General features: G+C 42.4%; 1 protein-coding gene across 2 annotated transcripts in view; it reads right to left on the bottom strand.

Annotated features, from left to right (window-relative positions):
- Positions 1-12,916, bottom strand: part of SLC66A2 (solute carrier family 66 member 2) — a 66,429-nt gene extending 53,513 nt beyond the window's left edge. For both annotated transcript variants that reach the window (XM_036406187.2, XM_036406193.2), the window contains exons 1-3: positions 12,841-12,916; positions 12,126-12,482; positions 3,154-3,287 (exon numbers count right to left, since the gene is read on the bottom strand). In XM_036406187.2, the coding sequence (XP_036262080.1) occupies positions 3,154-3,287; positions 12,126-12,328 (337 nt within the window). In that variant the 5' untranslated portion in view covers positions 12,329-12,482; positions 12,841-12,916. The remainder of the gene's footprint in view (positions 1-3,153; positions 3,288-12,125; positions 12,483-12,840) is intronic.
- Between the last annotated feature and the right edge of the window lie 252 nt (positions 12,917-13,168).

Raw genomic sequence — 13,168 nt, 5'->3', positions numbered from 1 at the left:
TTTGTATTTCAATATTCAGCTCTTTAGGATGGTAGCACCATCATGCCCCAAAATATTACAATACTTTCAACAAAAACAACAACAAAATTAACAAGAAGCCTGGCCCTTTCTGTACTGTGCCAACAATGCAGCAACATATGGCTCCACAGATACAACTTTAAAACTTGGGAACAAATATGGAAAACTGTTGTTACCCCAACAATGGTACCAGAAGATCTGCATTAGAGCACTTAAGATGCAGCGAGGTTGAATACAAAATAAACGATAAGAAGCTATTGTTCATGGCTGCTGATTTCACCTGAGGACCCCATGTAGTTTTCAAAGCATTCTCATGCAAGAGAGAGAACTGTCCTATCACTGGAGGTTTTAAAATCAAATTGGGGTATTTGTTAGTTTTGTATTTTGCCTAATTTGGGTGCTGGCTTTCTCCTTTCAACCTGAATTGTTAAAAACAGGCTATACAGTCCAAGTTTAAAAAAAAAAGTAATAGAACAGTTGGATATATGAACAGCATTTCCTCTGTTTTCAATTGGTGTGTACTGAAGGATAAAGTCTCTGCATCCAAAACAAAAAATCAGAGAAGGCAGCAACAGCACAAGATGGGTTGCACCACTTTCAACTTAATTTCATTTTGCAATACTAAAAGGGAGTGGGGGGAAATCCCATAATTTAGAAGTAACTGTGAGAAGGGAAAAAATTTAAGAAAATTCACATGATCTTTTAAAGTTCTCTATGTATAGAGTCTAAAAATAAATAAAAAGAAAAAAGATCAAACATTACTAGAAAATCTAGGGAGACTGCATTTCTCATGCTATGATAGTTACCCTACAACTCAAAGTACAAGCAAATTGACTGAATGGCTTTGTATGTTCTGAATAGCTATTGACATTTTGGGTATTTTAAGCCAGTAACACCAGAAAACATGATAAAGAACACAGAACAAGCTTGTCAGGATTTGAAGAGATTGCTTCTTAATGCTTCAAGATAGGAAGCAGATTCTTTCTGAACTAGTTATTACTTAAGGGACCTAATTTGTGAGAAAATAAAAACAAAAGGAAAAAAGGCAATTCCCACATAACTGAAAACACACTGGTAAACATACTTCTGCCACTTGGAAGAAATACCACATTTAAAAATAATATAAGAAAACAGCAAACTCCCTTCCACTGAAATATTCTATTCTTTCTAAATATTTTGGATTATTTTGCTGAAACATTCAAAGGGAGGATAGAAAAGAAAAACGTTTACAATGAATACTAGCCATGTGAGAAATAACAATTACATTATCATACAGAAATGCTGTACCTTCCCTTAGGATTCTGCAAGGTTAACAAAAAAACAATGACTTCAAACCTAGCTCTTCACTGCCCCAGCAAACTATAAGGAAGGAAAGTAAGTACACAGACTTACCAGCTTGCCTAGATCACCATAAAACTTTAAAGATAAGATTAGGTGTTTGATTAGAAACACAGTTCTCACTCCTACTCGTATTGTGCTTGAAACCTATCATTCTGTCCAACTTGAAAGGAGCTTTGCATGCACCTGAATGTTTATTCTAAACCATCATACAGTTGTCCTTACTAAAAATCAATCCATGTAAGAAAGATATTCCAAGTATTCTCAGTGCCTGTAGGAAGACGCAAGCCTTTCTATGAAAACAAATAATTAAGGACCACAAGTAGGTAAAAATCCATCTCTCTAGCAAATTCCCTATGACAAAATGAGTTTTAGGAAAAAGGTTTATATAATACAATGCAACCTTAAAGAGGTTCTACCATCTGTCAAGGGAAGGGCTGATTACCCCTTAGGAGACCGTATGTCTTTCAGGGAGAGTTGCTTAAAGAGCACTATATATTAAACTGAAGAGTCTCCCTTTTCTGTCCAAAGGTTACTGAAGGAGCCTGCAAGTGTGTGTGTGTAAATGTGCACAAGAACAATTTCCTCTCAGAAAGGGCAAACAGAGAAACCTCTCTGTCACCACAAAACGCTAGCACAAACAGCAGAAGAGGAAGAAAGCACACGTGCCCCTCCCAAATGCTTCCTGGATTTTACCTGCTGCTAAATCTGGCAGTTTTTAAGTCATTCATCCTGCCAGACTGAAAACCCCTGTGAACACAGCAGCTTGTGTTTGGAAGCTGGAGAGCAGCTCCTCTTCCACATGAATTCACTTACCTGAATAGTTTCTCACTACACTCCACAATGAGCAGGAATGGAAGTAGCCTCCTTAGCTATTAGATAAATTACCCTACTGCACAGCCAGGAGCTGCTGCCTTCTAATGATGGCTGTGGATATCTGGAATTGGATCAGACCCTCAATTACTAGGGAGTGTGGAAGAGAACAGATGGAGAGAATAAATTATACATCCTTAATGGCAAAACAACTGACAGAAAGCTGACAGTGTTAATTCTGTTCTTGTTGGTAATAAGCTGTTACATAAAATGTTGTAAGTCAAAGTCAACACAGAGAAACAAAAATCTACCCAATCTCACATTTCTTATCTGCAGCAAAAAAAGTAAGGACTTTGTACAAAGACTGAACATTTTATTAAACAGAGAATAATAGTCTGTCCCAACCGAAATTATCAAAATTAACCAAAATAAAAAATATGAGAAAATTCCCATAAATCCCAACTAATCTCACACTGAAGCCAAAGGAAATGGTACACAAAAATAAAAAAAAAGATAGTTTTGCAACCATGGTAAGAAGCACCTGGTTTCTTGATGGTCAGTAACTCAAGTAAATAGAAAATTATTATCTACAAAAGCAAATGTTTGCAATTACAACATTTAGATAACAGCATAAGATCATAACTAAGAACTTGGTAAAAAGTACAGCTGAAGAAAACAGCTTCTTACTCCAGCCAAGATCTTTTAAAAAATCCAGGCTAGCACAGTAACATAACAACTAGCTCTATATTCAGAATGTGGTGTGAAATATTAGGGAGAACTCTGATTTCTAGACTGAACCAAGACCTGTCTGAAATAAAATTTCAGCTGTACACTTTTACCTGGAAAATAAGCAGTTTAAAAAAAAAGTTCAGAAAGTGCTACAGTGGGGAGACTGGACTGCAACACAGAACTTTTGTACTGAAACTAGAGCACACCATATTTTCAGAGATATTTATCCTAAAAAAGCCAATTCCCATCACTGACCTGCAAAAGAGCGGCGTTTCACGTTCAGCTCATTGGACACACGAATTTCAGTGCACAGTTTCAGCATCAGTAACATTGTAATGATCATGATAATGCTCTGCCACAAAAGAGGGGATTCAAAACGCCTTCCAAACCTAAAAAAGGAAGAGAAAGTATGTAAAACATCTAAACACCTGCAAAAAGAAATGCTAACAGTGAGAGGTATGGAAGGCTCAGGAAGCCAGAGTCACCAGACAGACCTAGTTGCCCATACAGGAGCTCAGAGCAGAAGTATCTGAGAACCTTATTTCAACGTCCCAGTGGACTGATCCTAGAGATGCTGGAGAGAAGCTTAAGGCTTTGCTTCAAAAGCCAGCTGCAAACCTATTGTTTTGAAAGGAGGATCACATTCATTAAGCAGTAAGTCAGTACAGAGACCAGAGAGTTATGCCACATTAACACCAGTTATGTGTGCTCTCCACACATACACTCCAAAGATTTCACATGGAATTCTGTGCAAAACTTCCCTTTGTCAATTTTCCATTTTTAAGTTAAGTCATAAAAACAACAGCACTTGCCCTATAAAGAAATAAATACCCATAGCCCTGTCTAGACATGTGAGTGGAAAAGCCAGGTCTGCAGAACACACCAACTACTTAATAAATTTCTGCCTTATTTGAACCAAGACTGGGGGAGGTAAGGAAGTACAGATGACATGAACTTGGATTGTAGCCAGTCCTGACTGAAGAGCTTACTCTTAAGTGATTGCACAAGATTCTGCTGTAGGAAAAGGAGAATCCTTCAGTGGAGATCAGTAATACTCTTCCAACATCACCTGATGAAAGCTCAGCAATCCCCACCACACACTCAGTAAGTGCATAAGGGGTTAAGAGTGGAAGCATATTGCATTTACAACAGGAAGGTGACACACACGGCACAGTGAGCTGCTTCTCTGTGCTCAGTTCTGCCAGGTTTTATGCCTTGAAGACAGAGATGCTGAGGAAGTGATTTGGTCAGAACATATTGCTGTGCTCCCCAGCTCCCTCACCTGCACCATGAGGAACACAGGCTTCCTAAATTTCCTAACAGCACAGTTACTAAGGTCAATCTTCCGCCACATCATGCTGACCGAGTCCTAAGCCTCACAGGCATGGCAATTATTGCCCTCTTCTTGACAGTTCCTATTTTACAGTACCCTGGCAAAATGTAATTTGTTTTGCTTGGGCTACTTTTATGGCCAAGCTCCATATAGTAAAAACCAGCTAGGTTCACCATCGTGCTGTCTCACACTACTATGCTTCCACTGCAGCCATTTCACTGGAGAGATTTTTTGTTATGAGTCTACTAACAAGGAACAGGACAGAGACTGGAAAGTCCTTGACTAGCTTCCTTGGAAATCGTGTGCAGAAGAGCCAAGCAGCCCACATCAGTGAAAAGAGCCAAGTATTTCCTGCCTAGTGGCATACAGCTGAGGAAAAGTATAGCTCCTTGAGCCTCCACGCTACTGCCAGAGGGCCCACCAGTTACTACTGCAGGAATAGCAGTTCTGTGACCTTCAGCCCCCCACTTCTAACCTCAATGGAGCCTTTACTGTAACAAATTTGGAGGACGCTATGAGGAAGGAAATAAAGAACACAGCTGATAAGCATAATCATAGGCAGTGTGTGCTTTGAATAAGGCTTTCATTGCATTAGTTCAAAATGCAGGGGAAAAGAATAAAAGTTTGGCCTAGCCTATGCTCCAGGCTCACGATTCCGGATCTCCTTCAGCCTGTGTTGCTGACCAAGTGCCAAAGTTCCCCTCATCTACTGGAATTCAATACTATAATATTTGTCTCTTACTCAGGGATGAGAAAAACTGGGAAAGACTTACTGACAATTACAAAGCAGTTAACAATAAACCACTTTACATCAGATTTAGAAAAACCATCTTCAATACAAATGTATTTGCATGTATAAGAGGGGCTGAGCTAGCAGCACAAGTTAGAAGCTATTATGACAGTAAATCCAGCCACAGGTCACTGCAAGGCTAGCTTCTCCCTGCTGATGAGATTATCAGTCATTCACTAATGGTTGCCTCACAAAAGTACTGCCTGCAGTACAAATACCCACTCACTACAAACACAAATAAACATAGCCACCTGCTTGGCTGATCACAACAATTTGTCATGACGTTCAAGTATTGCTACAGACTGTCTCCCCCTAAACACTAGGTGGGAAAAAAAGTAAAACAAAACTCACAAGAGAGTTAAAATGGAAATTTAAAAATTCTTATGGGAACTTCAAACAATGCAAAGCACCTGTAGGGTTTTTCACAACCATCCAGTAAAAGACAACAAAGGTTATACAACAAAACATACTCATGTGAAATATATCTCCCCAAACACCAAACCCCAGAATAAGTCTTGCAAGCAACACAACCAGCTAAACTAGATCACATATACAGGAAAACAAACAAGCTGCTATGGAGACCAACAGGCAGGGCAAACTACACCACACAGATTACACCCTACTACCTGGGCAGCAAGACTGAAAGGAATACCACTGTCAAGGACCACTCCTGGGTTCTTGAAGCTGTAGAAGTAAAGCCAGAACACTCATTTTGCTCAGGATCATGAACACAAACACCATTCCGAGCTACCTACTCTACTTTGCATTAATATCAGGGCCTGCCAAAGCAACACTAATCCAGCTTAAGATTCCTCAGGCCAGCTTGAGCCAGGAGCACTGTGGGATGTAAACTCTGCAGGGAGAGAATGCCATTCCATGCTGTTTCCTTTCTGCCTCACAGACGTTATTCCTGTCTCTGTGTAAGCAGGAGCCAGGAGAGGAAGCACATTAAGGCAATTAAAGCACCTTATGAGAGAAAGGTGAAGAGCCTTAGGATACTAGAACAGACTTGCAGAAAAGATCAGCTTTCAAGTCCTGGGGGTGAGGGGTCACCACCACTATTCTGCATTTTCATCCCATAACTACAGTGTTGTATAACAAAGTGAACAGTGACACTTGCAGTATTCAAGGAACTCAGAGTTCATATGTCAGACTACAAAGAGACAAAGAGCTTTTCCACTGTTTACTTCATTTGTAAAAACAAAAGAACCCTTTATTTCCTGTACTAGTCAAATAAACAAATAAAGAGGAGGGAGTGGCTTACATGTTATTAGTTATGTTATTAGTGTTTCCACAGCCTTCAAATGACTAATGCACGTTCAAGGTGATGAAGACAAGAGAAGTGCACGTTCAAGCCAGAGCAGAGACTAACTAGTTATTGAGAAAACTACGTAATTCCATTGGTACAATTCAATTCTGCAATAATCCTGCTATTCCAGTCCTGGGCCTACTCAAAACAGCAAATGCCAATTGTGAAAAGGAAGCCTAAGCTAGACCAAACATAAAAGGTTTGCTTATCGCTTTTCCTAAGACATCTTTGAAAAGAAACTGACTGCTTTTGCTGCAGCCAGATCACTCTATTTCCTCCTACACTCCTGGAGTTCCAGCTTTCATCTGCTGTCTGTTTTTCAGCTCTTTGGGAAGTTACAGATTCTAGGCAACATGGGAAGCACACAGGATACACCACACACTACCAGGATCACAACAGATAGCCTAGGGTAGCAGCACAGCAGCTGTCCTGAAAGACATCCCACATCATTACCGAATTTATTCTGTAGGATTTAAGCAGGAAGAAGAAACAAACTAGTTTCGCACCAGGATCTTTTGATACAAGACATGTAAACTTCCAAGACTTAACGCATCATCCCAAATGAAGCTCCTCACTTGTGCATACAACATTCCACTTGACTTTCTGCACAAAAAGGTAGCTGCATCTTATCCCTGCTCTGTGGCACTTACACAAAGGAGGAGGAATTGCATAACACTTTTAGTCTCAATATCTGAGCAAGATTCCACCAGCAGGCCATACGTAAGGCAATCTTTCAAAGTCGTAGTCATTCTATCAGCTTGATTCATATCATCATCCCACATGCCACACATGGTAAAAACTGTTGAGATCCATTTTAGTAACAGAAGCCTTAAAAGCACAAGTTTCTCTTTCTCACAGAAAGTCCTTCAGACTTCACTGCTTTGCGTTCCAAAGCCAGAGCAACACAAGACAGAAGGGACCTGGTCCACAGGTAGCACTGTAGATGTTACAGCACAATAAATACCTAGGAGTCTACCCCTGACAAGAGCCAGTTCATCATTTCTCTGTAAATTACCTCCAGCTCCATACCTGAGTCTCTAATTATTCCATTGACTCCAGCACAGAGAGCTCTGAGCTCTATTGATATTGCTGTTTTAAGAAGACCTTTTGTTTCAGGTCAACTGATGTGCAGTGGGTAGAGGGTTACCTTTGATCAAAAATAACACAGTCCATAGTCTCCATCCTGTCCCTGGCTGCCAGAACTTGTTCCCACAGTTTGCCTTACAGCAACTATTTTGTGAGAACAACTCCAAAACTGGATGGTTTTATTTTCTTGTTTTTGGATTTCTGTGGCACTGCTGTGTGAGTTTTAGGACAGTGTCTCTTGGAATTGCAGCTCAAAACCTTCGGAAAGAACATTGTCTTCTTGGAAAATATACAAACCCCATTATATACTGACATTCATTTTACAAAATGTAAAACTGAAAAAAAAAAATCCAAAAAAGAGTTCTGGGGATAGCAGGCAACATAAGTACTTTTGGCTGCACTTAGTCAAGATATATATAAAAATGTCTATGCTGATTTCTAAGAAATCTATAGTTCCTTTTCCTCTAGTTATTTATTCTCATTTTAATATTAGAAGAAACTGCAATTTATCTCTTTATAAGCTCTGTTTCAAAAAAAAAAGGGTGAAGAGAGGGAGGGGGTAGAGAGGGAGAGGGAGAACTCACAAGTAAGTTTTTCTGCATCCTCCACCCCCTACTGATTACACAACTCTCACCCGCCTTCTTATTGCTGTTCTCCATCATGACAATGCAAAGCTACTCAGCTGGCAGCCACACAAACCCAGAAGATGTGTGTGCCTTGGTCTAGTGCCACAGGGAACTCTGGAGCCATCCCACTAGTTCCAAACAGCCTGGGACAGCTTAAACAGATAATTAATCACCTCAGAGCTCAGGTATCCCTTGAGCAAGAACGCAGAGCTAACTCAAGAATGTATAATAAAACATAAGGCACAAGCTATCAAAAATGGTAATGAAGAGTTTAATTAAAAATGTAGAGGGAAGAAAATTGCTATCAGGTTGTTTTTTTTTTTTGAGCAGGCCATACACTTTCATATGCACCAGAATTACAAAGTCCTGGAGTTCTGCACTGTCTCTTGTTGTCTATCCACAGTGCAAACTTTCCCCAAGTTGACCAGTCCAGAGAAACAATGACCTGTGGGGCTGGAGAAGACAGACAGGAGAAGCAGCACTGACAATGGCAGGACAAAACAAAGGGGCAGCTGATGCAGCCATAAATCATATCCAGCAGCTATACTGGCACCCCAAAATAAATATTGCTTTGATGTGTTAGATAAAATTGTAACAATAGATTACTACTGAAAATAATGTTAAATTGGTATAAAATCTACTACAGCACAAAATCTGCTCTTCACACTGGTAAACAGAGACTCCCTTGCATGATGTTATAAGCACAAACTGTCTACCTTTCCATTTTTTTTTTAAGAATCCTCTTTAAAAGGGCAAAAGACTTAAACATAACCAAATTTCTAGTTTCTTTTTCCTAAACAAAAGCCATGCATGCATAAATAAAGTGAAGTAGAATCACGCCCATTGCTATCCATAGCCTGTCTTCATTCTTCCAGACCAATCCTTTCACACAAAGTTCTGGCACGTTGCTGGAACACAGCAAGGCCAAACACACATAACTGAAAGCAGAAACAGCTCCTTAAAGATGAAATTTTGAGACACTGTGTGAAAGAGAAGCATGAAAAATGGATACTGTGCTATTGTCATCACTAGCAAACTAAAAGTTCTTTGGGAACACCTTGAAATTAGGTGATTAGATGTAAGAATGACAAGGAAGAGAGGCCTGCACTGAGTCCTCTTGACTTCAAAAGATGGCTTACCACTAAAGACAGTCTAATCAGAGAAACAGAATTGGTGAGAACAGGTAACTGGAAACAGGATTGTTATCCTTGAGCTCAGTAGTACTTTGTTCATTGGCTACTGTCACAGCGCAATTCACCAGCTGAAACTCTATTGACACATAAAACATGCCAAGAAGATTAGGAAGCAAATACTCTATTTGGAGGGGAGATGAAAGGTCAAACTTAAACCACAACAAAACCAGGCATTAAACCAAAAAAGGATAACCTCTGAATTAACCAAGTACAGTTACAAGAACCTGTGGAATCCATCATTCCACAAAGAGAATGTGAGGGAATTGTCCCCATAGCTGAGAAGAAGGAAGAGTAATAAAGCCATAAGGGAAAGGTGGGAGGACTGGGTCTGTTATGAGTAACACAAATACAGAAACACCAGCACTACCCAAGAGCAAATATACAGAGGCATAAAAGGCATAACAGGCAGGAACAGTCTGTCCTTGTGAGCCACAAATTCAATACATGAAATTTCAGGGAAAACCTGGAAGTAACAACAGACACAAATGATAGAAGTGTCTTTGACGTTAAAAACAAAACAAACAAGCAAAATAACAATAAAAACATCAGCCATTCTCAGAAAAAATTAAGTCCTGAAAAGCAACACTATTAAAACTTGAAAGTTTTTAAGGCCTAACAATTTAAGTACTTATTTTTGGATCAGGGAGGAGAGGAAGTCCAGAAAAAATTACTCTGGCTCAAACCACGTGCTTAATAATCACAGGTAATGACCTGAAACCAATTGAAATCAGAAGCTTTATGGCAGTAGAGTTTTCAGAAGAGAGACTTGGATTAATACTGGGTTTGCTAAAGGGAAGGAGACATCAAGTGGTACTTGGGGAAATAGATTATACACAGAACAAAATTACTTGTAGGAACAATTCTGTCCTGGCACCAGAATGGATTAAATTATTTAATAAATTTAAAACAAAATAAATAAAAACTTTCTAATTTCCTACAAGAAATATTACATATACAATTAAAATCATTCTGCCATTTATGTCATTATTGAGAGCACTGTGTCACAGATAATGCATCGGCCATAAGTGACATTAACCAAATAATGCAAAAATTGAATTGCCAATGGGTGCATTTTCAGTGTTCACAGGAATCACAGGCTCTTGCTCTGTGATCTTCCTTTAATCATCCAGATACCCAAGGATAACATCCACCCTCAATGCCGTTTTCATGACTTACTGGTGCTTATAATTAACTACCAGGGATGCCTAATTTTTTAGGCAGACAAGCAAAATATTCTCTCCAGTGAAGACTGAATTATCATTATGCAAGTACACTTTTGTCTTTTAGTTCAGCAGAACTAGAGAGAGATAATTCATTGCAAGTACAGACAGAAAGGTTTCTGCAGGCTCCTGTGTGAAGCCATTCCATGCTAAGCTCCAAGGTGACCAGAAGTTACACAGTGCTTATACATGTCAGGGAGTGATACTATCATGTGGCTCAACTATTCATACATACTCCTACCAATATAACTGCATTCTCTCTTTTGAGGTATTGACAAACCTTTCAATATTGATATAAATTATAACTTTTCACTACCTGCAGTATTTATACTCTCACACATCTCTTAACTAGATGTACTTAAAATCAATTCAAATTAAAGATCCTTCAGTTTTTCCATAGTCTGAGTCTCACTAAACAGATTCACTCGCCTGAGTTACCTAGAAACTGCCAGCATCTCCATTCAGGTGTAAGCCATTTCTATATTTTGACTGTTTCCAGTACAACCAAAAATTAAGACTATTTCTCTTTCTAACACTGTCAGCTCAAGCTCTTTGCTTCTCCTCCTCCTGCCAGTTCCTCTGCTTCCCTCCTGCTCTCTGCTTTCTCCATATACTTCTCCCCAGGAAAACACAGTTCCAACGCAACAAGTAGCTCTGTTCCAGCGATGACTCCTCTGTTTGACTGCCAGCTTGTGGTGCCAAGAAAGGGTGTCCTGCTTTCCACTCCAGCACAGCACTTACATGTTGAATTTTGCTGTAGCAGAACCCAGGAAGCCATTATACAGAGTCAGAAGAGGTTTCTTTAAAAAGAAACTGAAAACCAACAAACGGATGCAGCCTTGTTACCTATCAGTTCTTTATGGATTAAAAAGCACTACTTTGTAGTCAAAACAGAATCATAGAAAAACTGTCCTTAGTTGCAGTAACTGCCCAGACCATTTCATGTTTGGTTTCCCAAGTACATTCTCAGTGGTGTAGCACCTGTATAATCAGAAATAATGAGCAAGATATTTATAACATTGATTCACAGAAATCACACCGTAATAACATTTTCTTTGTCCGGCAGCACAACACTAAAATATGGAAACAAACTTGCTCTTAAGTATTGAAACTGGTGTTGAAAGCAAAAGAAATTTGCTTTTGAAAGGCAGCACACCTTTTCCTTGCTTATCCAGAAAGAAAATTTTCATCTGTAGTTGTGCATGAACATCTACAAGTGAACCCCCTCTGAAGCCAGCTAGCATCCTGCGAAAATGCAAAAATATATGGCAAGTGTTCCAGTGACGCTAATGCCAACTAGACACTCGAGTAAGTGTGTGATACCGAGGCTTTCACTCTGAAAATGGAGATAGTGGAATATGAGAAATGCAAAATACAGTCGGCAAGAAAAAAGACCTGACTTAGCATAAACCTCTTTACCAACAAGTTAAAAAGTTTCATCTTGGAAATCAGAGTGCTGATAATCAGATCTGGCAAGGGAAACAAACCATGCTCCCCAGCCCAGTTCATTCAACTTAATAGACACACACTGATGGAAAGACAGCATTTAGATCTTCAAGAGAAGGAAAAACGCCTGTAAAACTTTATTTCTTCAAACATTCCAATCGAAGCTTTACACCTGGCAAACAATCAGGAACTTTCAGAACTGAGCAGAAACACAGCCAACTTACCAAAAAAGTATGCGCAGAATGTTTGCGACCAGCAACACCAGGCAGACGTAGGTGGAGAAGCCCTCCGCGTTCTGGGTGCGCCGAATGTCCCGGTACTGGGGGATGTAGGGCACAACGCCGCCGAACACCATGGCCCCCGCGGCGCCCCAGGACACCAGCTGCTGCATGGGCACCAGCAGCCACTCCAGGCCGCCCGGCTCCATGCCGGGGGCGCGCGGGGAGGCGCTCAGGCTGAGGGATGCCCTCAGGCTGAGGGTGCCCCGTCGCAGCTCTCCGGCTGGGGCTGGCTCTAGCCACGGGCGGGCTCCTGCCCGGGATGCGGCACCATGACTGCGCCCTCTCCCGCGGGGCCCGGACCTGGGGAAAGAGAATGGGGCGTGAGCCTGGCTCTGCCGAGGGCGGCTCCGGCCGCTGCCAGCCGGGCGCTGGCGAGCCCAGACCACCGCCCTGCCGCGGGCGGGTCGGGGGCGCCCCCGCTACAGTCTCAGCCCCGGCCCCAACCCCAGCCCGGCGCTCCACAGGGGAAGCCCAGCCCCGGCACGGCAGTCGCGCCGCTCCATCGCTGAGAGCGGCCGGGCAGGGCGCGGACACGCGGCTCCGCCGCCACTCCCGCCCGGCCCCCGGGTCGTGTCTCCGAGGGGGCTCCTCCGCCTCCCTCGCCCACCCGCGCTCTCCCCGCCCCGCGGGCAGGCACGGCCGGCCGCCCGCCCCGCACCTGCTCTCCGAGCTCCGGCCACCGCCGCCTCCATCCCCCGGCGCCGCTCCGCGGGCGGGCGGGCAGCGGCGGCCGGGGCGGCCCGTGACGCACCGAGAGCGGCCCCGCCTCCGCCAATGAGCGCCGGGGCCGCCCCTTCCTCCGGCGGGGAGCGGCGGCACCGGGCCTGGGCCCTCCTCCCCTGCCCCCGCGGTACCGGGATACGGCGGGCAGCACCGGGGTACCGTGGGAGGCTGGTGCCGGAGCGGGCTCGGCTCCCCCGGGCCCACCTGGGCGCCTTCTCCTCATCGGCCTGCGCTGAGCCACCGCCCCGCGTCCTGCTCCCCAG

The sequence above is a fragment of the Molothrus ater genome, chromosome 1 (genome assembly GCF_012460135.2).
Source record: "Molothrus ater isolate BHLD 08-10-18 breed brown headed cowbird chromosome 1, BPBGC_Mater_1.1, whole genome shotgun sequence".
Classification (NCBI taxonomy): Eukaryota; Metazoa; Chordata; class Aves; order Passeriformes; family Icteridae; genus Molothrus; species Molothrus ater.
This window is presented reverse-complemented; position numbering and strand designations above follow the sequence as displayed.